This window comes from Lynx canadensis, chromosome B3 (assembly GCF_007474595.2).
Source record: "Lynx canadensis isolate LIC74 chromosome B3, mLynCan4.pri.v2, whole genome shotgun sequence".
NCBI classification, from domain to species: Eukaryota; Metazoa; Chordata; class Mammalia; order Carnivora; family Felidae; genus Lynx; species Lynx canadensis.
Genome location: NC_044308.2, coordinates 45,258,101 through 45,283,098, shown reverse-complemented (window position 1 = coordinate 45,283,098; position 24,998 = coordinate 45,258,101). Strand labels below are relative to the sequence as shown.

At 43.8% G+C, this 24,998-nt stretch overlaps 1 protein-coding gene across 2 annotated transcripts in view; it reads right to left on the bottom strand.

Annotated features, from left to right (window-relative positions):
• The window catches only part of MYO1E (myosin IE), a 213,756-nt gene that overhangs the window by 50,478 nt on the left and 138,280 nt on the right, over window positions 1–24,998 (bottom strand). Inside the window, exons 13-19 of one of the 2 annotated variants that reach the window (XM_030318066.2) lie at window positions 24,696–24,782; window positions 23,558–23,725; window positions 21,947–22,032; window positions 19,585–19,666; window positions 13,832–13,938; window positions 7,304–7,435; window positions 6,176–6,274 (exon numbers count right to left, since the gene is read on the bottom strand). In XM_030318066.2, the coding sequence (XP_030173926.1) occupies window positions 6,176–6,274; window positions 7,304–7,435; window positions 13,832–13,938; window positions 19,585–19,666; window positions 21,947–22,032; window positions 23,558–23,725; window positions 24,696–24,782 (761 nt within the window). The remainder of the gene's footprint in view (window positions 1–6,175; window positions 6,275–7,303; window positions 7,436–13,831; window positions 13,939–19,584; window positions 19,667–21,946; window positions 22,033–23,557; window positions 23,726–24,695; window positions 24,783–24,998) is intronic. The other variant, XM_032593630.1, reaches the window with a different exon arrangement.

Here is a 24,998-nt window from a genome sequence, read left to right as displayed (position 1 = left end):
TGGCACTGGAGCTGAGGATGTTCCTGACGTCCAAGGACACAAAGGTCTTGGTAGCTAGTAAGTAGGACACTCTCGCCACCTCATGTATTCCTGAGCCTTCTATTCTTTCTTCTCTCTTGCCCAGGATATGGACTGACTTTCCTCACAAGGGTCCCTTTTCCACCCCTACATTCTGAGAGTCTAGGTCAAGGTCAAGGGAAGTATGCTAGTGAGGAAGTGTAAATGGTGCCATAAAATAAACTTTAGGGGGCGCCTGGCTGGCTCAGCAGGTGGAGCGTGTAACTATTGATCTCAGGGTTTTGAGTCTGAGCCCCACGTTGGGTGTAGAGATCATAAATAAACTTAAAAAAAGATACATTTTAGAAAGCTCTTCTATTCCTATCAGATTTTTCTTCCTAAGAATCAGGATCCACATTTGGTCTTATTCCTCCAGCCACAGTAAGGGGCACATGCTGCTTAGCTCTAAAAGTTGTTTCCTAAGAGCTTTTTAACACTTTCTAAAGATATAACAGTTTTATCGGGGGTGGTGAGTAGGGTACTCCTTCTGAAGGCAGTGCAGGATTTAGTTCAAGAGCACACGAACCACCGGTGAGGCTACTAAGGCATCTTCTGGTTTTTAGTCTCTAATTCTCCGTCAAGAGGGATGGTTTTGATAAATACACAGCATTTTTCCGAGAGGAAATGAATACACACAAAGGCCCATTTCCCACTTGCTAAGCCCATTTTCTAAGCTCTAGGTTGTGTCTGAACCACTCTCTGTTTAGACCTGTGGGCTTCCTTCCCAGGGAGGGCTGTAGGAGGTGTGCACACAGGCATCATGCTGCGCATTAGTACATCCTTTTCCTTCAGGTTGTTACTTACTCACTTGGTGGGCTTTCTGTGGATATGTAGAAAGCAGCTTTGTAAACCACGAGGTTACAAACTCCTCTCAGCCACAAGGAGAATAAAGGTCTGGGGTGCCTTAGTGGCTCACTCGGTTAAGCGTCTGACTTTGGCTCAGGTCATGATCTCGTGGTTCATAGGTTTGAGCCCTGCATCAGGGTCTATGCTGACAGCTCAGAGCCTGGAGCCTGCTTCAGATTCTATGTCTCCCAATCTCTCTCTTTCTCTCTCTCTCTCAGAAATAAGCATCAAAAAATAATTTTTGGGGCGCCTGGGTGGCTTGGTCGGTTAAGCGTCCGACTTCGGCTCAGGTCATGATCTCACGGTCTGTGAGTTCGAGCCCCGCGTCGGGCTATGTGCTGACAGCTCAGAGCCTGGAGCCTGTTTCAGATTCTGTGTCTCCCTCTCTCTCTGCCCCTCCCCCGTTCATGCTCTGTCTCTCTCTGTCTCAAAAATAAATAAACGTTAAAAAAAAATAAAAAAAAATAATTTTTTTTTTTAAAGGAGAAGAAAGGTCTGACATGGTTGAATTACTCACGGAGGATCACAGGACAAGACAGACAGTGGCAGACTGTGGACATATTCTGCATGAACAGGATCTCAGACACACACCTGATGGAAAACAGCATTGTCTCTGGAAAAATATTCCCTGCCAAGGACATAGATGGCCTTCTAGCCCTTTTTGAGTATTTTTTCTTGAAAAACAAATTTCCTTCCAAACTTCATTTTTATTCCTCCCCTAGCATTCTCAAATCAAAAGACACAGGACATCAAAAGAGCCTGCTTTGTGTAAGACAGGGCTGCCCATTTGTCTCTTCTGAAAGGAAAAGACACAGCAGGAGAGCTAGAGGAGAGGCCTCCAAGGATAGAATCCCTTCAGTCAAAGTCCCTCAACGCAAAGGGCGTAACAGAGAGTCACTAAATGTTCACTCTGTGTCAGGCACAGAAGAAAGGACCAGGCACAGGGTCAAGAAGCTAGCATGGCACTTGACAGAGGTCCAGATATTGTTACCAACAAGGTTATTTCACAGCTCATTGAAGGAGCTGCTGGAAACATGTAACACAGCCTGTCCAGGGTGGCTTAGACGTTCCTGTCAGGGGGCATGGACTCCTGCCCTCCCCAGTGTGGGTGCTCACAGCATTGCTTATGGAAGTTAAGTTTGATGGCTTGTCTGTTTTTAATGGTTACTTATTTTTGAGAGAGAGTGAGTGCAGGGGAGGGGCAGAGAGAGAGGGAGACACAGAATCCGAAGCAGGTTCCAGGCTCTGAGCTGTCAGCACAGGGCCCGACATGGGGCTTGAACTCATGAACTGTGAGATCATGACCTGAGCTGAAGTCAGACGCTTAACCGACTGAGCCACCTAGGCACCCCTGTCTGTTTTTTTTTTTTATTATTGTTATTATTTTTAATGTTTATTTTTTTGAGAGAGACAGGGCACAAGCAGGGGAGAGGCAGAGAGATACACAGTACCCAAAGCAGGCTTCAGGCTCTGAGCTGTCAGCACAGAGCCCAACACAGGGCTGGAACCCATGACCTGAGCTGAAGTCGGATGCCTAACTGACTGAGCTATGCAGGCACCCCTGTTTTTTTAAATAATATGGAAGGAAAGAGGTTTTTTAGAATTGGTTTCTTAAAAACAAAAACAAAAACAAAAAACAAAAACAACAAAACCCCACAAAAAACCATGGTTAACTTTTTAAAAATAGCTGCTTAGTTTTCAATAGTGATACCAATTGGGGAGAATTTACAGGTATCAAATCAAGGGTTTTTAAATACAGGAAAAAATATTGAAGGAGGATAAAATTATGAATGTTTTGGCATTGTTGAGGGCAAGTCTCTCTGAATTAGGGAAAGATGGAGGAAATACTTTTCATTCACTATTTTCTGTATTTAATTTTTCTCATTAAGAAAAAGGACATTTTCAAAGATATACAGTTTGGCAAAAAAAATTTAATGATTAGTTAAGCCATGGTTCTCATCTGGCTTTGTGCCTCCCTGGGGACATTAACAATGTCTGGATACACTTTTGGTTGTCACAACTTGGGGGAATAGAGGGTAGTGGGTGGAGGCCAAGGAATTGCTAAGCATCCCACAACGAAGACTCATCCAGCCCAAAATGTCAATAGCTGAAGTTGAGAAACCCCACTCTAGCTAGTGCTATTGATTTGTTTAAAGGAGAGAGAAGTCATTCATAATTAATATCTCAGCTGTTCGTCAGCACAAGTTGCTGCTCTAATCACGCAAGAACTTGACAGATGTATCTTCTCCACTTCCTGAATACTTCTTTTCATACAGTTCTGCTTTCGCTATTAGGTGTAGTGGCCCCTTTAATCAATTCAGAGAGCAGCAAGGGTGAAGTTTAGTCCTAGTCCAGTCTGCCTTCAAAATTATCAGGAATCTCAACTGTGTGGAGACAGAGTCAATGGGACTTTATTACATGGGATGATCCACCCTTTTGTTAAGCCTCTCTTGACCTTCCCCAACAGTGACCTTTCACAGATGAGGACCCATGCTGGTGACCAGTAGGCTAGCCATTCCAATCTCAGGACACGAGAAACAAGAACAGTCCCATGGAAAACCCTCCTTTATTACAAGTACTGTGTTTCCAAGACCGTAACGAAGCTCTTACTCAGCCTGCTCCTTCTTTGCTACACAAAATTTGAATTAAAAAAAAAAATTCTTAAATCCTTTTCCTGTATCTATACCAGGAAGACATAGTTATTTTCTGATTAAAAACTAAATATGGCGTCCTTCTTTCTTTCTTTTTTTTTAAATTTTATTATGTTTCTTTATTTTTGAGAGGCAGAGAGAGACAGAGCATGAGCAGTAGAGGGGCAGAGAGAGACAGGGAGACACAGAATCTGAAGCAGGCTCCAGGCTCCGAGCTGTCAGCAAAGAGCCCAATACGGGGTTTGAACTCACAAACTGTGAGATCATGACCTGAGCCAAAGTCGGATGATTAACGGCCTGAGCCACCCAGGCGCCCCTCCACAAAACCATTTTTATTTTTTTTTTTTTCAACGTTTATTTATTTTTGGGACAGAGAGAGACAGAGCATGAACGGGGGAGGGGCAGAGAGAGAGGGAGACACAGAATCGGAAACAGGCTCCAGGCTCTGAGCCATCAGCCCAGAGCCTGACGCGGGGCTCGAACTCCCGGACCGCGAGATCGTGACCTGGCTGAAGTCGGACGCTTAACCGACTGCGCCACCCAGGCGCCCCCTTTTTTTTTTTTTTTTTAATTTTTTTTTTTTTTACAAAACCATTTTTAAAAAAAATTTTTAACATTTACTTATTATTGAGAGACAGAGACAGAGCATGAACATGGGAGGGGCAGAGAGAGGGGGAGACACAGAATGTGAAGCAGCCTCCAGGCTCTGAACAGTCAGCACAGAGCCCGACACGGGGCTCGAACTCACAAACCGTGAGATCATGACCTGAGCGAAAGTCTGATGCTTTACGGACTGAGCCACCCAGGTGCCCCGAGGCTTCCTTCTTTCTTCAAGGAAAGTAAATAGATGTAGAAAATACAGCGGGGCCCCACTAATGTAGAATCATTAGAGAAGTTAAAATCATGTAATATTTTAAAGACACTAAATTCTACCTTTTTCAAAAACAACACAAAATAAGAGCAATTTAAGTACAGGTCCTGCCAAATACACTTTATTGGAAATGTGAAAATCAGTTTTTTATACATGGGCTATACAAAAATTTTGAGGTTAAGTACTTCGAGCTTATTTTCTTTCTGTTAAATGTTTATTTATTTTGAGAGAGAGAGAGAGAGAGAACGAATGAGCAGGGGAGGCACAGAGAGAGACGGAGAGAGAGAATCCCAAGCAGGCTCTGAGCTATCAGTACAGAGCCCAGTATGGGGCTGGATCCCATGACCCGAGTTGGACATTCAACTGACTGAGCCACCCAGGTGCCCCTTTAAGCTTATTTTCTTAAACAGGTTAAATGTTTTCCTGAAATTATCTTCATACTATTAATTTGGTCAGTCAAGTTAAACCTTAGCCCTTCCGTGTCAAAATTATCATGAATTCTTGCACTTCTGTGTTACACTCAACAGACCAAATACTTGTGGCTGCTGACTTATTCTACAATAAACAATGGTAAAAAGAATTCTGTTACAACTTAATAAAAAAGGACAAATGGCTTAGTTTAAAAAAGGGCAAAGGAGCTCAACAGACATTTATCTAGTGACCAAAAAGCACAAGAAATATGCTTAACGTCATTTCCCATTAGGGAAATGAAAATCAAAACCACAAGATGCCACTTCATACTCCCTAGGATGGCTATAATCAAAGTCAGATACTAACAAATGCTGGCAGGGATATAGATGGAGTGGAATCCTTAAACACTGCTGGTGGGGATGTAAAATGGTACAGCCACTTTGGAAACCAATCTCACAATTCATCAAAAAAGTTACAGAGTTGCCATGGAACCCAGTAATTCAAAATTTTTTTTTAATGTTTATTTATTTTTGAGAGAGAGAGAGGCAGAGTGTGAGTGGGGGAGGGACAGAGAGAGAGGGAGACACAGAATCCAAAGCAGGCTCCAGGCTCTGAGCTGTCAGCATGGAGACTGACGCAAGGCTTGAACTCACGAACCTCAAGATTGTGACCTGAGCCAAAGTCGGATGCCCAACTAACTGAGGCACCCAGGCATGCCCCCCGCACCCGAACAGTAATTCTATTTTTAGGTAAGCATGCAAGAGAAATAAAACCATACGTCTATGCAAAAATGTGTACATGAACATTAACAGTAGCATTGTCATTCACAATAGCCAAAAAGTGAAGACAACTGATGCCTATTAGCTGACGGATGAACAGGTTAAATGTAATACACTGCGATATTGGTGCAAGGGAACATTACTGGGTGGTGAGTCGGAGAGAAGTGCTGATACTCACTGCAGCATGGATGACCCATACAAACGTTATGCTAACTGAAAGAAGCCAGACATAAAGGACACATGTTGTGTGATTCTACATCTACACAATGCCCAGAATAGGCAATATTTTGGAAGTCTTTTTATCTGAAGGAAGTGTGGGCCCAGGGCAGGAGGTGAGGGGAGAAATGTGGGGGGTGGTGGCTAGGGAACTCGGGTTACTTTTTGGGATGATGAAAGTGTTCTCAAATGAATTGCAGTGATGGATTCACAACTCTAGAAAACCATTAAAAGCCATTGAATTGTATACTTTAAATGAGTAAATTATACGTAAGTGAGTTGTATCTCAATAAACCTGTTTAAAGCAAAAAGAAAAAAAAAAATTCCAGTCACCAGTTTCTTACCTCTGTAGGAATTTTTGGAAGATGCGCCGATAGGCATAACCAGCTCTTCTTACTCGGATGTTTTCCTTCAGACCCAGGTATTCTACTTGATGCTTCACTCTGTAAAGAAGAAAAAGGAGTTGAGACATTACTGGATAATTCTTTCACCTCACTCTCCTAGCCACTATCCCCTCAAACCCCCAATCACAAGCAACAGGGAAACACTGAAAAGATTAGAATTTAAGAGCTGCTTTTAATGAAAACAGACCAGATAGGATGCTGCCCAATTCATGAATAATTGAATAAAGTCAATTTGATCTTCACATTTACTCAGTTGAATTTTGTTACAGAAAAAAAAAAAGACTGTAATTTATAGGGTTCAGAGTCTGAGCTGATCATCAGGTTATGTAATATTAACTTAAAAAATATTTTAGGGGCACCTGATTGGCTCAATTGGTTCAGCCTCTGACTCACGATTTCAGCTCAGGTCATGAGCTCTCAGTGGTGAGATCAAGCTCCACGTTGGGCTCTGTGCTGCTTGGAGCCAGCATGGGATTCTCTCATATTCATTCATTCATTCATTCTCTCTCTCTCTCTCTCTCTCTCTCTCTCTCCCCCCCCCCCCATATGTGTGGTCTCTCTCTCTCTCTCTCTCTCTCTCTCTCTCAAAATAAACTTCTTCATACTCAGCATAGAGCCCAACACCGGGTTTGATCTCACAACCACAGGATCATGACCTCAGCCACAATCAAGAGTCGGACACTCAACCACCTGAGCCACCCAGGTGCCTCTCAAGGATACAACTTTTAACTTTGTAATTAAATGACGGTAGAGCTATTTTTGTTTTCAACCTTAATTTAATAGTAACTCTATACCTAGTGAGATTATACTTCTAAAGCTTTTCAGATACAGTGTAAGAAAGGGCATGCAAAATGATGAATTTGAAATGCCCAAATTAAAAACGTTCTAATAACAATTGAAATTACAGTTTTAGTTGTTTATAACTGTCAGCATGTTTTGGACAATGGATGCAGGCACTACTAGATTAATGTTCCCACATGGGATTTTCTTATCAGAGAAAACGCCCCATACCCCACACCTTGGGGATTCTAGTTTAGTAGCCTGGGAGGTCTGGGGTGGTGCACAGACCTGTCAACTGTGAGAACTCGCCCGTTCCTGAGAAGCACGGTGTCCCGGAAGCCGAGTGGCAGATCCTGGACACTAGCTTCTGATCGCCCCTCGCGGAGGTAAACGGGGCCTTCGATGCAGATGTTACGTGGGCTGGTTGAATACAGACACTTGGAAACATGGTATTTGAGGGAAACAAGGAATAAAAAGGACGCTTCCTCTCTCTGTTGAGGACATGGTGTCAGCATTGTGCTGTGGCAGGGAGGCAGCTCCCGTTCTCCCCACTGAGCACATTTGGGGTCATCTGCATTAATGATGGCTCCTGCTCCCGGAGAACGGCCCCTGGTCAACTGCTGCCCTGGGAAGACAATTAGCAGCAGCCTCCCTACCACTTCATGTAGGTGCCCGACAGCTGTCTCTCCAGCAGGGCTCTAACGAAAGCCACATTTCCAACCAGGATGCACGCTTGCGGATACTGTCATGTGTCAGTCTGCACGGTGCACTGCAAGGTGCTAGCGAACAGGAAAAGGCCATTGCCATGGTTCCTGCAGAAGACCTTGCAGGCAGCACAGTGGTTCACAGCCGGCTTCCGGAGCTGGGTTCCTGGTATGCCCCTGGCTCTGCCACTACCTCACCTCTCTATGCCTCACTCTCCACTCCTATTAAGTGAGGATGCTGATGTGAGTTCTTTCTTCCTAGTTGGGTATATTCCACGTACAGCACTCAGCTGGCTCCTGGCATGCGTGACATAAAGCTGCTATTATTCTAATATACACACAGGTGCAATAAGTAAACCAGGACAGCAGACTAGACAAAGAGGTGGATTTTTCATAGTGAGGAGATTCTCAGAAGGTGACGTGTCCCTGGGTCTGGAAGGATGAGTTGAACTCACCAGGTGCAGAGGAGGGAAAGACAGGGGGCACAGTGGAAGCGAAGGCACAATGATGGGAAAGTCTGTGGCATGGGTGGGTGAGGAGCAGGTGGAAAACTAAGCTGGAAGTGGGGATACAGTCTTGACTGCCCTGGGAGGGATGTATGAGAAAAGCCTCAAGTCCCAGTGTTCCTACTTGAACCAGAATCCAGAAATGTCAACTCCTTCAAGATAATTACTTTTTTTTAAAAATTTTTTTAATGTTTATTTTTGAGAGACACAAAGAGACAGACCCCAAGTGGTGGAGGGGCAGAAAGAGAGGGAGACACAGAATCTGAAGCAGACTCCAGGCTCTGAGCTGTCAGCACAGAGCCCAATGCGGGGGCTCAAACCCACCAACCATGAGATCATGACCTGAGCCAAAGTCAAACGCTTAACCAAATGACCCACGCTGGCACCCCAAGATTAATACTTTTTATTTTTTTATTTTTTTTTTTAATTTTTTTCAACGTTTTTTATTTATTTTGGGACAGAGAGAGACAGAGCATGAACGGGGAGGGGCAGAGAGAAAGGGAGACACAGAATCGGAAACAGGCTCCAGGCTCCGAGCCATCAGCCCAGAGCCCGACGCGGGGCTCGAACTCACGGACCGCGAGATCGTGACCTGGCTGAAGTCGGACGCTTAACCGACTGCGCCACCCAGGCGCCCCTAATACTTTTTAAAACAACCTTTATAGGGGCACCTGGGTGGCTCAGTGGGTTAAGAGTACAACTCTTGGTTTCAGAGCAGGTCATCATCTCACAGATCGTGGGTTCGAGCCTCATGTCAGCTCTATGCTGCCAGCGTGGAGCCTGCTTGGGATTCTCTCTCTCTCTCTCTCTCTCTCTCTCTCTCTCTCTCTCTCTGTGCCCCTCCTGCCCCCAAATAAATAAAGTTAAAAAAAAAAATTAAACCACCTTTATAGAAAGAAGTAATATTCAATACCCACATTTGATTTGTGACACATATCTGGTTAACTAAGGGAGTAGAAATAATGAATGTTCCTTTCTCATATCCTCCAAATCCAAAACTCACCATTAGCCTTTTCTCTATTAAGAACAATACACATGAGGGTGTCAGTTAGAGGTACGTGCTCATTTTAAGTGTTTTTCATATATATTGGCTTCCTCCCAAGCTTTTGGGGCAAGGGAATGTATCACCCATTGACTCAAGTAGAAATGTTCAGTTTCCACAACTGAAAGAATATGCCTCACGTTAAAAAACTGGTTTCATTCACTGTAACTTCCATCACCAGGAAATTTCCTTATGGGAATTTTCTCCAACAGGACAATCCGGTTAGCAAATTCTGTACTGATTTCTGTAATCAAAGGACCCAAGGTGATTTTTTTCATGTCCCTGCAGCGCTGTGACCTCCTCAGTGAACACCAGCCAGGCTGCCAATGCCCAGTCGTGCCATTTCCCTGGGTCACGCCATTCCGCCCCTTGGGGTAAGTTCTTCACAACTTTCCTTGGCCATTAACGAAAGTAGGTCAAGGCCTGAGAGCCCTGCTGGAGCAGCCATTCCGAACCCAGGGCAGGCAACTTCGCCGGAGCCAAACAAAAACACATTTTCAACAGGAAAAGAAAAATAAACCACACCCCATAAACTTGTGGAATGAGTAACCCTGTCCACCGAGAACTTCAATTGACCGTGTAATCCTGCCAACGAAGCACACTGCCTTTCCTGGCCCTTGACTCTCCACACTCAGAAGCGAAACCATCTGTCACACAATAAACCTGAAACAGGATCGGGGGCACGGGGACGCAGCTCAGGAAGCAATCCTACTGGAAATACGAATCAACACTGGACCAACACATACCTTAGGCTTCTTGACGCCTGTTTACATGGATGTATGTTCTGAAGTTCCTTACTTCAATACAAATAAATGACGGGATTAAGAAAAATTAAAAAAAAACCCAAAAAACCGAAAACATCACTGTGGGGGATTCTACGAGGATTTACCGAATAAATGTATTGCTAGTCTCAACTTCCCCATTTTCTGATATTTCTATGACTCAGTTTGGATTTTATGAGAAAGAAGCTTCAGGGAAGTGAAACTTTCAACCAGTAGCTACTGCAAAATTTCTACGTTAGAGGGACTTTGAGCAGAGAGATCTCCACGGGGTAAGGGAGAGTGGGCTGGGAGGGGCTGTATTTGTAGGGGGAGCAAGATGTTTTCATTTAAGATAATGTTTATTGGAAAGGGCTGGGGAACGGAAGCTGGATGGGATACGGAGTAGGGGGAAGGGTGGGCTAAAGCTCCCCTCAGCCTCACCTCTGCTTCCAAGACTCCTGTAATCTATTTCTGAGGTAGCCTATGTCATCACCCTTCTAGTGTGTGTGCATACACGTGCAAGATGTGATGCAGTGTGTACTTGTGTGAACGCATGAGGGGGGAGTGTGGGAGTGATGTGGAGACAGGCAGAGGCAGGCTGACAGAAGTGGGGCCAGGTCTGGGAGAGTTCATTCGGTGGGACTGAAGGAGATCCCGTTCTGAATGGACCCTCTTAGTTTATTTATTTATTATTTTTATTTATTTATTTTTTCAGTATATGAAATTTATTGTCAAATTGGTTTCCATACAACACCCAGTGCTCATCCCAAAAGGTGCCCTCCTCAATGCCCATCACCCACCCTCCCCTCCTTCCCACCCCCCATCAACCCTCAGTTTGTTCTCAGCTTTTAATAGTCTCTTATGCTTTGGCTCTCTCCCACTCTAACCTCTTTTTTTTTTTTCTTCTCCCCCTCCCCCATGGGTTTCTGTTAAGTTTCTCAGGAACCACATAAGAGTGAAAACATATGGTATCTGTCTTTCTCTGTATGGCTTATTTCACTTAGCATCACACTCTCCAGTTCCATCCACGTTGCTACAAAGGGCCATATTTCATTCTTTCTCATTGCCACGTAGTACTCCATTGTGTATATAAACCACAATTTCTTTATCCATTCATCAGTTGATGGACATTTAGCTCTTTCCATAATTTGGCTGTTGCTCAAAGTGCTGCTATAAACATTGGGGTACAAGTGCCCCTATGCATCAGCACTCCTGTATCCCTTGGGTAAATTCCTAGCAGTGCTACTGCTGGGACCCTCTTAGTTTAATGAGGAAGAAATGGAGGACTGAGGAGATGAAACGTCTTACTGAAACTACTTAGTGGCAGGCCAGCACCATAAGACAGTTCTTCCAGATCCAGTCCAGCCCGTTGCCCTAGATCAGCTGTTCTCAAAGTATGAGGTCCAGACCATCAGCACTGGCATCACCTGGGAGCTTCTTAAAAATGCACATTCTTGGGCCCCACCCAGACCCACTGAATCTCTGGAAGCAGGGCCCAGCAATCTGAGTTTTAACAAGCCCCCTAAGGGATACTTTGGTGCATCCATAAGCTTGAGAACTAGCGTAGGAAGGCAAAAAAACAAAAAAACAAAAACAAAAACAAAACAAAACAAAAAAACAAGAAAAGACATTTTCTATCTTCAGGGGGGAAGGGGTGATGCTGCTGCTGCTCTCTTAGCCTCAACGGAGAAACTGAGTGATGTATTTCAGAAAAGCAGAAGGCAAATTAAGTACTTCAAGGGGAAGGGGATGGTCAGGTCCACCCTTTCAGAGGAGCTCACTGCAGTGGAAGAGAAGATCCCAGGGAAACCTGGTAACTGCCGGGAACGACCACACAGCCATCAAATGGGTAAGTCACGTGAATAATTCCCAGGGCAGATTAGAGACGCTGGATCAGGGTCCAACTGATCTGGAGAAAGACTGTAGGACTTGCTAATACAAGAGTCACCCAAGGCCAGACTCATCACCCAGGGGGAGTGAGCCCTCATTGGAGCCTTGGAATAGCTACCTGATAGTGTTTAAGAGGAATCTCTGCTGGCAATTCAATAGAATTGACACTTTAGGAATGTGCACCTGTTTCGCCTATTTTTTTTTTCAATTTTATTTTATTTTTAGAGAGAGAGAGAGAGAGAGAGAGAGAGAGTATGTGTGAGCAGAGGAGAGGAGCAAAGAGAATCTTTTTTTTTTTTTTTAAGTTTATTTATTTATTCTGAGAGAGAGAGAGAGAGAGACTATGAGCAGGGTAGGGGCAGAGAGAGAGGGAGAGAGAATTCCAAGCAGGCTCCACGCTGTCAGCACAGAGCCCAATGTGGGGCTTGAACCCATGAACCATGAGATCATGACCTGAGCCGAAATCAAGAGCTGGACCCTTAACCTACTGAGCCACTGAGGCACCCTGAGAGACAGAGTCTTAAGCAGGCTCCATGCTCAGCATGAAGCTCAGTGTGGGGCTCAATCCCATGACGGTGAGATCGTGACCTGAGCCGAAATCAAGAGTCAGACACTCAACCGACTGAGCCACCCAGGTGCCCAGGAACATGCATCTATCGACGAGAGGACTCAGAATATTGTAGACTGACAAGATGGTAGGCTGCTATGTCCCGCAGCATCAAAAGGTGAGAAAACAGACTCAAGCTGCACATGCAGTGGGAAAATACAAATAAGGACCAGAAGACACTGATTGCTGGAGCCTGGGAGTTTTCCTCATCACTCATTTTTTTCCTCTCTTGTAATGGATCAAGTCTCAGCTGCCTGAATGCTCAGAAAGGATCCTGCTGGCAGCACAGGAATGGACCTACACATATCTCTCAGGGGAGGTGGCTGGCGGCCATGACTTTCCCTCCTGGTCTTGCCATTGTGGAGTTTAACCTTGGTAAGTCACTTGATACCTAAGTTGATCTAGTTTTCGCCAAGAGAGAAAAGACAAAAGATAGTAATTCTGTACGCTCCTGTCTAGGGACCAGACTGGTGACAATTGTGGGCTCCTCCCTCCGGTCCAGTCATCATAACACCTTGCCTGGGGCCCTGCTCCCGTGTGCCCATGGACGGTGCCTCTTAGGAACATGCATCTGGATCCTCCAGCTGGATAAAATTGTATTTTCTAGTCATCCTTAACATTTGCCTACTCAACACCCCCATTTCATCCTGCACAGGCCACATCCCTAAATTCCAGCTGCGGGAGGAACGGTGACCCAGGATTCCTCAGGAGTCAGAGAGGGGAGGGCTCACTGCCTGCTATACGCCACGTGTCTCCCTGTGGCTTGTTCCCTCCCAGACGCAGTCACTCTGCTCACAAACACAGTCCTCAGAGGCAGGTACTGAACCTAGAGCATGCCCCCCAAGACCCCTGAAAATGACAGATTGCTTTCCACCAGCTCTCAGACCTTCACTCGTAACCCTGAGTGAGCATTCCAGGCCACATCCTGTGGGTACTGATGAGGAGCTGAGTGCACTAAGAATGTCTACACGGGGCCTCACACTAATTTTAAAACCATCCTGACTCTGCGGTCTTAAGGTTTTTTTGTTTTCTTTCCATCTGTCTCCAGACTAGCCAAGTTCAACATTGTAAAATGCTAACTCTGGACTGAATGGCACAGCTAACATTTTAGGAGAAGACAAGAGGGGAGGGGGGAGGAAAGCTTCATTCCTCATGAAAAAGTTAAGACACAAAGACATGAAACACACCCGAGAACAATTTAAACTGCTTCTGCCCTTGGCGTAGGGTGGCCCTTTTGAGCAGCAGGAACATGTACCAGGGCCCACCCCTGCCGGCCTCAACTTCCCTGTCTGCCATCTTGACATACCTGCTTTCCTCCCAGTCTCTGGGCTTCTTGGTTTCGTTCGGTTTTATGCAGCGGATGTAGTGAGGTGTGCACTTCATCAGGGTGCTCACGAGGTCATTGGCTTGTTTCTAGAAAGGAAGAATCACATCAGGTGGAAACATGGAACTTTTTCTCAAGCAGACCAACTTTCCAGAGAGATCTGTGAAACTCTAGCGCAGACATTTATAGCTAGAAATTAATCTTCAGGACTTGCTCGTTAGGCTTCCCTCTGCTCGACCATACTCTCTTAAGGCTCTACTGACTTTTATGATGATTCTAACATCCGCAAATGGGTTGGAAGTTAGATTTTTGAAAACAATCAGGTCTTCTCAGTATAGTTAATAAAATAAAACAAAAAAACCAAAACCAATACATCTTCGCATGCAATTCTCTTCATGAGGAACAAGGAAGCATGACAGTTATTAACAAATTAAGCTGATAGAGGGCCTTCGTAAACACATTGTTCTCCTAGCCTTTTTTGGTGCTCGAGTGGGGTGGGGAGGAGAAATTATTTGCAAGATTAAAGCATTAGAGGCCCCTGTATTCTCTTTCCAGGCAATTCAACCAATGTGGACTCACCTTATTAAAATGATGGAAATGAATAAAGAGTGAGAGATAGATAAGCTCAGAATTTATAAATTGTTTCTTTTTTAAAAAAAATTTATTTATTTATTTTGAGAGAGAGACAGCATGAGCGGGGAAGAGACAGAGAGATAGGGAGAGAGAGAATCCCAAGCAGGCTCTATGCTGTGACCATGGAGCCTGACTCGGGGCTTGAAGCCACGAACAGTGAGATCATGACCTGAGCAGAAACCAAGAGTCAGTCGCTTAACCGGCTGAGCCACCCAGGTGTCCCTTATACATTTTTCCATATGCCACTTCGCTCACCTGCTTCCTCAGCATGTCCTTTTATAAACCTGCAGCATCTGAGCCATATTGGTGTGCCATATAACCTACTCCTTCACAAAATATCCAATATGAAATCTTCTCTCACTACCTGCGCACTGGGTACCCAAAAGGAAACTGGGCTCAAGCAGAGAAAGCCACATAAATAAAGCTGCAATTGCTTATGATGTGTTTAAAATTATGAGTATCTCAAACTTGGAGGAAACAGGAGCAGGGCCCACATCAGCATTCCCAACACCACACAGCTGTGCACTCGTGGGGCCCAGGATGGGGTCCACGCAAACCCTCCTTCTAAGCAAATCAGTGTGAAGAGAGAAAACCTCTAAAGGAAAATAGAGAGAAGGGATCTCTAAAGCCAGAAAACCATTACAAAGTCAGCAGAAGAGATCTGCCTCCAGTAGGCAACTCTCTCTCAATTAGGGCTTTTCTGTTTTCATGGGTTTGGGAAATCTGAAACCCTTGAGAAAGACGCTTGAGTATATTCAAAGCAAGATGTGCACTGGTGAATTATGTGCTCTGTTTAGACATGCCGAATATAGCATTTTTTTGCAATGCTTAGAAGAACAAAGCTGCAGAGGTTGTATGGCCAAAGCAAAGCCCTACAATGAAAAAGTAAATTGACTCGTATCTCCCTTTTCGATGGAGATTGTATTTCAGAACAAACCTGATGATCTTTGCAACACATGAGGTGCAGCGGGGCAGGGCGTGCTTATAACAAAGCTGTAAGTCTCCAAACTTGTAACTTTTATTTTTTCTATTTTAATTTTTTAACTTTATTAAAATGTTTTAATTTCCAAGAATAACTTGGCAGACCTTTCTCCTAAGCATTTCACAACATACCTTCTTTTCACCTTAGCGTGAGAACATACAGGGGCAAGTGCGGTTTATGTTACCTGCCCCTTGACTTAGTTCTCTCTAGCTCAAAGTAGTAGTGGGGTTAACATTTACTGAATATGCACCAGGGGCTAGACATATGGATCCTCTCATTTCTGCCTCAGGATTCTAAGAGATAGCTACTATTATTATTATTATTATTATTCCCATTTTTAAGACAAGAAAACCAGACCATAAAGAAAGTATTGCTCCAGATGGCACAAATTATAACAGAGTTGAGGCTTGAACCCAAATGTGCATACCACCAAGTCTGTTCCTTAACCACAATGCTCTCCTGCCTTCCTAAGCAAGATAGGAGATCTTTTGGTGTGATGTAGAAGGAATGAACAGAATGAGCCGAGAGTAGATAAAGTCTTTAGGTTGTAGGATAATTCATTTCGGCAGATAGGACTACACCTTACCCATCAAAATTATCCTGAATTTAGTTATGGAGTCAACTTTAGATGTCTCCTGAGCTGGTTGGGAAGCAGCAACCAGATTTATCCTGACTCTGGACAAGAACAGTCCATGAGTTAGGACAGAAGGCGACCAAAGGCACTTACTTGCCCAACAGAAGCATAAATCAAAACACGCAGACGGGGCAGTGAGAAAAGGCTCAGGGTGAGGCTCCTCCTTTTATCCTCAACACAGATTACTAGCAAGCTCCAGGTGGGGTCTTGCCTCTACTATTTGCAAGCTTTATGACAAATCACTACATTTCTCTGGGCCTCAGTTTCTCCATCTGTAAACGAAGAGGACTGAACTAGAAGACCACTAACATCTTAACCTAAAAGTTGGAGAAAATGTTAAAAGTCAAGCAGTCCAGTCCCTGCACGGTGCTTTCATCTCCTGCCGTATCCACTCCTCAGAGTCTCCGCTTTCACTTGGATGAAGCCACAATCCCCTCCACTTTGCCAGCGCTGAACTCAGTGCCATTTGCCAACAGCACTGATCTTTGGCTCTAATTTCAAAACTGGTCCCTTCCAGCCACAACAATGCAGAATTTAGTGAAGCCTCAAAATCAAAAAGCACTATTAAATATAGAATACTATTACTTATAAACAAGAGAACAGTTCTCACCAAATGAATATTCATTAGTTAGATCCTACAGATTGGTTTGAAATTTTAAAGTATTAGAAAATAATAAAATACCCAACACAAAAACTACCTTGAACATAAACTTAATTTTGCTTCCAAGGAATTTTAGATCTCTTTTTTTTAATGTTTATTATTTTTGAGAGAGAGCGAGAGACAGAGAGCAAGCAGGGGAGGAGCGAGAGAGAGACACACACACACACAGAACTCGAAGCAGGCTCCAGGCTCTGAGCGGTCAGCACAGAGCCCGACACGGCGCTTGAACTCACAGACTGCGAGATCAGGACCGGAGCTGAAGTTGGCCGCTTAACCGACTGAGCCACCCAGGCACCCATAGATCTCTTTAAATGTGTGCACTTTAGGGATATCATGAAGATGATACTGAATGTCTACAAAATGCTGTGGATACGGAAGGTGTAAGAGATTGGCCATGGCTATGCAGTTCTAAGAGGTGTTTTAGAGGGGATTACAAAGCAGGGAGAATTTTACTCCTGCGTGGAGGTAGGACAGGAACATCAGACAGAGACATGGACAACATAATCCACAAAGCAGAGTACCACTTGGGGTGAGGACATGGACAGTGTTATCATCTTACTTAAGCTGGCTGACTTGAGATGGACCTCCCCAGACAATAGCAATCTTTGCAGTCCTTGCAATCCTGAATACTTTGAGTATACCCAGAAGGTGGCAATTTTGAGCATTCAACGAGACCAGAATATGAAGCCAAGTCCTCCAAGGAGGAGAAAAATGCCCCTACCTCCACCCTCTGTTTTTTAGGGAATAAGCTCAACTGAGAATCCAGACCACTTGGAAGTGAGTCATTGTAACCTTGATGATCTGGGCCCCTTGGATCTGAATGTGACAGTCTTGTGACTAGATTTTCCAGCCCAGAGCTAATCCTTATCCAGGACCTTGAAGTGAAGGCATGAGTCAGAAGCTTCACACAGACATTGCTAGCTGGGGCCTCATAAGAATGGCATCTGCTCTCTGCCTTCCATTCTCTGCTCCAGTGAACTCAATGCAGAGATCGTCCAGGGCTACTAAATGTCTCTGGTACTTTGAACATGACTGTCCCTAGTCTGAGAGGACTCCATCCTTTAGTTCAAAACCCAGCTTGCACCTGACATCCTTCTCTAAACCGGAAGTCTTCTCTTGACTAGAATCTTCTCATTATGCTGTGAGGTTTTAAAAATCATTTCCTTTATTCCAGGCAGTGTTCTTGCCCTCAGGGGCTGGGGATGCAGGCTTCCATACAAGAAACACTCAGGAAAGAAAGCCAACAACCAGAACTGACAACAACCATCGTTTCCATCAGGCTGGGGTTGTTGAGGGCACTGTGAGAAGGATGAGCAGGATTTGGATACACAGAGCCAGGGAGGAGGCATAAACAGGCACATCTAGGAGTTCACTAAGAATGAAGCAGAGATGAATAAGCACGGGGCATAAGGAGGGCACTGAAAGAGCAGTGTAGCCGATCAGATACATTTTGTGCTTATGATGTTTCAGGTAGTGTACTAAATGCCTTAGATAGATTACTGAATTTAATATCACAACCCCACCTTGACATAGGTACAAAGATCCCCATCTTACAGATAAAGCAAATGATGCACTGAGAGTTTAGGTAATTTGCTGGCAAACACAAGCTAGTAAAAGCCAGAGCTGGGATTTCAACACAGGCAATGGACCCCCCCAGAGCCCTGCTGTTCATCATTTGATGATCCTATTGATTATAAAACTGTGGTGGTATTTAACTGATACTTAAAAAAAAATTTTTTTTTAATGTTTATTTATTATTGACAGACAGGGAGAGACCGAGCATGAGCATGGGAGGGGCAGAGAGAGGAGGAGACACAGAATCCGAAGCAGGCTCCAGGCTCTGAGCTGTCAGCACAGAGCCCAATATGGGGCTCGAACCCACAAATCGCGAGATCATGACCTGAGCTGAAGTCGGACACTTAACCGACTGAGCCACCCAGGCGCCGCTAACTGATTTTTAAAAAAATAGTTTAGTGACTTTCTCAAAGAATGACATGATTAAGTGTGTTTGACACAGCCTTTAAATTCAGAGTGTAATTAGGGACAATGAATTTCATCATACAAAGGCTCAGATGATACAGTGCACTCTCCACAGGGGCTCCCCCAAAACACCTTAAGAACTCCTGATGTTAAGATACCACGGGGTCAGATATGCCTGTAATTTGCAGAAGGAGGGGCCTGCAAGATCCATTGAGGGCATAAGTTGCCCCCATAATACCCAGCAGAATTTCAGGTACGTGAAGTTCCATAATTGGCAAGTATTGGGGTCCAGTCTGGAAAACAGTCATCGAAATACAGAATTTGGGGGACGCCTGGGTGGCTCAGTCAGTTAAGTGTCCGACTTTGCTCAGGTCATGACCTTGCAGCCCGGCCCGTGAGTTTGAGCCCTACTCTGGGCTCTGTGCTGAAAGCTCAGAACCTGGAACCTGATTCGGATTCTGTGCTTCCTGTCTCTCTGCCCCTCCCCTGCTCAGGCTCTGTCTCTCTCTCAAGAATAAATAAACATTAAAAAAAATTAAAAAAAAAAATCCAGAATGTGGCTCTCAATCATAAAATCTTCTCTGATAGTTTAATGTGTATTCTTCCAGATTCTGTTTAAAGCCACTTCCTCTTAGAAAGTAGCTGATTAGCATCTGCTGACTATGAAGCTATGGGGTACTTAATATCCATCACTTTTTTTCAAGCAGCAACATTACTTCTGCGCATCTTCTGTGACCATTCTGTTATATCTCACTGACCTCATCCTGGCCCAAGGGTGCAGTTTCTGACTCCTAGAAATCCCTGCCTCTTATAGGAATCTATAAACTTCCCCAAATAGAACAAACCTTTATTTTGCTTCCGGCAGTAGTTGGGCGCCCTTTCTTGTCAGCTTGCAGATTTTCCGGAAATAAAGACTTTATAAAAGGTCTGAAAAAGGAGAAAGAGAAGGGGTTAGCAATCAGTGGGTACCTCGGGGGGACAAAAGCCTGCTTCTGTAGAGGATGGGCAAGAGGGCTGTCCGGAAGCACATAACCTTGGATCCAGAAAGACCATCTGACTCAAAGCACGAGCCATCAAGGTGTGACCCGGGAAATAAGCAGTGAACAGAAGAAACGGAGAGAGAATTCTAAGATAGAAGCATCTTAGTGTCTAAGCCTGAAAAATTAAATTAAAAACTCTGCATTTTGAGTTTGCCTGCTCACTAGAACAGAGGTGCACCTTGGCAAGAGGACACACAGAGAGGACTGGTACCGATTTACCGAGTTAACTGAGATAGACCAGGGCTCAGGAAAGTGTACGAATTTTTGGGGTCCAGTGCAGATTCTGCTTTTTTTTTTTTTTAATTTTTATTTATTTTTGCAAGCGAGAACGACAGAGCATGAGCAGGGCAGGGGCAGAGAGAGAGAGAGAGAGAGAGAGAGAGAGAGAGAGAGAGGGAGACACAGAATCCGAAGCAGGCTCCAGGCTCTGAGCTGTCAACACAGAGCCCGACACGGGCCTTGAACTCACGCACCACAAGATCATGACCTGAGCCGAAGTCAGACGCTTAACTAACTGAGCCACCCAGGGGCCCCACACATTCTGCTTTGATTGAAAGCAGGGTTTCTCCATCTCGGCTTTATTGATACCAGGATTCAGGGCTGGATAATTCTTTCTTGGGGCGGGGAGGGTTATGCTGCCCTACGCAATGTAGGACGTTTTGCAGCATCAGTGACCTTTGCCTACTCGATGCCATTAGTACACTGCACCTCCCCCCTGCCCCTGCAAAAAACCTTGAAAAACTTATTTTAAGTAAGTACCAAGCTAGAACACAGCCTGGTACACAGCAGGTGCTCAATCAGTATGTGGTGAAGGACCGAATAAAGTCACCCATGTAAACCAGCAATCTGACACCAAGTTCAATTCCTCCTAAATGGCTTTTGGGCTGTCTCGAATTTTCTAGGAAGTCTCCCAACAATCTACTTTTAACTTGATCAGACATGATTATAGATTTTTGAAGCCAGTGTGTTTAATAAACAATAGACTGTGTCTATAGGACAGGAGTTTTACATGGAAGTGTCAATAGCTCTCAAAGTTGTCATAAATTTTAATAATTAAAAAAAAAAATCTGAAAGCATGTCTGCACCTGACGGTCATAAAACCCACAAGGCAGAACTTGTGGCTTACCTGACTTTTTAACAGGAGCAAATCGATTTTATGTGTTTTCAAATGAAAACAAATTCAGAATCTCCAAAGTTGGGGGCTTCAGGGAACTCCAGCATGGAGAGATCATGGGGAAATGAGGGCCAGGGTATGGGCGTGGGGGGAAGAGAACTAACTGGAGAAGAACAACTTCCGGCCAAAGCCTGAAAAGCATGCTTGGTTTTCTTAGAAAATGAGCAGACTTGGGGCTGTTAACTAAGGAAGTTAACCTTGATATTACAACAGTTCAAGTAACAGGAACTAAAAGGGCAGCTATTATTTGGAGGTCACTCTAAAAGTTGTAAAAGCTGGAAGACTGCGCAATATTGTGCTTGCCTGGCTTATATGGGCCTGACCATGTAAATTATTCTTTATATCCGTTACCTAAGGTCTTGGGAAACTTTGCAGGGAAGAGGAGAGGGAAGGACATAGCAGGGCTGGTCCTGGGAGCTCCTGAACGTCATAAGGGAAATGGAGGCTCCTACTGCTCCTACCCCTATAGCTTAGACAGGGTCTCTGGAGTTAAATCTCTGAGGCAATCCCTTTTGAGCTGCCCCTCCCTAGTTTCTTAAACCATTTCCCAAGTGCTTCAGGGACACGTTATCTCACATCCTGCAAAGCCATTAGCCATTCAAAAAATTGAGTGACCATGGAAAATTCTTGGGATGATATTCTAAGGGCAAAGTATCAGAGAACCAGAATGTTCCCTTCTTAGACAGTCAGAAATGGCCATCCCAACCCAACCCCAGGATAGCCACCTCTCCCTGATAATACTACTGAAAATGACAAAGCTAGGGGCCCTGAAGGCATGCACACAGCACATGGAATTGGGAGGCAGAAAGTGTTAGGGGTACATGGGATTAGAGAGGAAAAGTTATTTTGAAAAACCAAATTGTCCAATGATTACTCAGACCCAAGAGCTGAAAGGAACAAAGTGCTGACCACTAACTGCCACAAGCTTTTTCTTAAATATTGAAAATTTTATCAAACCTACATCCCATGTCAGGTAAGGTAAAACACACTTACAGCTCACTGCTCTGCATAAGCTCGATCAGATCCATAAACAGCACGTCACGGTTCCTTTCACAAAAGCCATCCATGTCATAAGATACCTGGCCAAGAACAGAAAGAAATCTAATTTTATCCTGTAAGTATTTCATTGAACAAAAAAATCCAAGTTGGCATGGCTATTCTTACCAGAGTGTGAATATTTCCAGATGTACAATTGGGATTTCATCATGAACTGTCACATTAAGGCTGTGCATGTTTTATTTAACTTGTTAGCTGACTTAGGTGGTGATGGTCTGTGGATGCTGATGGATGTAATCCGCTGCCTACATGGCTCAGATGATCTATGACCAGGACGTCAGCTACCACGATCACATAGCCCTTCTTCAGTGAAGCCATGGGAGTATCTAAGTAATAAACTGAATTCTTTCCCTAAATTTTCACTACAACAGAATAAAATAAAACTCCTTTTGCTCATTAATCCATTGCAATGGAGCACGTCATCTGAGTGCAATTTTTTTCTACAAATGGTGTCACAATTAGATCAATTCGGCCAAAAACTCATGCTCAGGGACCGTGGTGAACAAGAAATTAGATGGGTGGAAGGTGAGACCAGTGGATTTTCCATAGGACTAGAAGACTCTAAATATCATGACCTCAACTTGCTTTGTATCACCGGCACCTAGACAAAGCCTGGTAACCAGCAGGCACCTGATAACCATGCGTCTTATGAGAACAAACATCAAAAGCAAGCCTTATTTACAGATAAGGGATACAGGCTTGTGACTGAAGCAAGAGGCAAGACAAAAATCCATTCCTTCAGCAGGGTGATTCACGATTTAAAAACATGCAGTACAAGTGCCCCTATGCATCAGTACTCCTGTATCCAATAGCCAAATTATGGAAAGAGCCTAAATGTCCATCAACTGATGAATGGATAAAGAAATTGTGGTTTATATACACAATGGAATACTACGTGGCAATGAGAAAAAATGAAATATGGCCTTTTGTAGCAACGTGGATGGAACTGGAGAGTGTGATGCTAAGTGAAATAAGCCATACAGAGAAAGACAGATACCATATGGTTTCACTCTTATGTGGATCCTGAGAAACTTAACAGGAACCCATGGGGGAGGGGAAGGAAAAAAAAAAAAAAAAAAAAAAAAAGGACGTTAGAGTGGGAGAGAGCCAAAGCATAAGAGACTGTTAAAAACTGAGAACAAACTGAGGGTTGATAGGGGGTGGGAGGGAGGGGAGGGTGGGTGATGGGTATTGAGGAGGGCACCTTTTGGGATGAGCACTGGGTGTTGTATGGAAACCAATTTGTCAATAAACTTCATATAAAAAAAAAAAAAAAAAAAAAAAAAAAAAAAAAATAAAAACATGCAGTAGTGTATACAATCCTTTGTACTGCCTTTGCACATACTTCATATGTCCCATGCTGTTGAATGAATGAATGAATGAATGCTGAGTGAATAAAATACAGTGAAGCAGGTGAAACTCTAGGGATATTGTTATCAGTTGGCTCATGAGAAAACAGATCACAGACCCAAAGGCTTAAAACATTAAGGTAGGTGTTGGAAAGGGTAACTTCTCCTTTCCCATGGGACCCTGGCTCTCTGGACATACCTTCCCAGCATAATGGTGAATAATGAAGCCTTGGTTCCAGCTGTTGAAGTGCTCGTGATTCCCAATCTGCATCTGAAGTTTCTGCAGCAGGGTCTGGTCCGCCCCCTCCCCCACCGCGTGCATCGTGGCACACACGTCGTCCAGGATGCTCATGATCCCAGGAGGGTTCTGGTGGTACCAAGAAGACAAAGTCCCAATTCAGTGACTGTTTAAAGCCCCAGTTCTATGGCTTATGGGGTCTTTTCTTAAGCAAGGAAATAGTTCCCGAGACTCAAGATACCATCTTGAAAATCAGTCTTACCCTCTGAGCAAAAATGCCATTAATAATCCCAAATGGGAGTTGCCACTTAGATCTAATGATGGAGGAAAGTCCATGTAAAAAAAAAAAAAATTGCTTAACTTCCCAAAGTTCTATTCAGACTCATACACAGATCACTATCTGCTGACTCCTATTTGTACTAAGTTGATTTTCAAAACCCAAAAGAAAAATGAAAACATTTTCCTTTGACCTTAATTCATTTCTTAATATTCACTTTCAGCCTGTTACCCACAGAGGCATGGTTGACACAGTTACAGACTGTACACATTCTATGTGTGACTTTTTTTTCACACAGCACTGGTTTATAAACAGTCTTCATGTTTTACACAGTCTTCATACTTAATATTTTAATGGCTATATTTTGCTGCTCTGCTATGCTATAGTTTATTCAACGACTAAATTGTCTTCAGATGTTTTTACGGTTTCCCGTTTTGGACTTTTATAAAAACCAAACCAAAACAAAACAGTACTGAGGAGATCTCTGCCTACATCTCTGTTGTTTTCTCTTGGTGAAGATGTATAAATGGTCAGAAGGCAGGGCCAATTTTATGTCTCTTCATACCCTATGCCATCCACGTTAGTTCTCAATGTCTCCTCTCAGAAGTCAGTAATAACTTCCAATTGTAAATTGACATTCTATTCATATATACATGTTGGTATTACTACACATAAGTCTATACACAAAATTGATGTAATTGTAAACATTCTCTGCAAATCAGAGTTGTCACTTGCCCCATCCTAAAACAATGACACAGAGAACAAAAACCTACTTGACGTAAACCTGTGTGCAGTGAAGGGACACAGCAGACTGATACTTACAACTTTGTTCTCTATGAGGTCACACACGATTTTGTTATTAAAGTACTCAATGGGTGTCCATCTTATTCCCTCCTGAACATACTCTTCCTGAGGGACAGAAAGCGAGAATTTACATTACTACCCAGTGAAGGCTAGTTGGAGGTCAACCCAGATGACTATCAAAGGCACACAGGTCACCCTGAAAGAGAAATTTGAATGCCCTTCAACATACAATGGGAATTTTCTTTATTTTTCTAAGAGGGATAGAAAAGGGACATTTCATTGCTTGGTAATTTTTTTTTTTTTTTTTTTAAGTAAACTCCA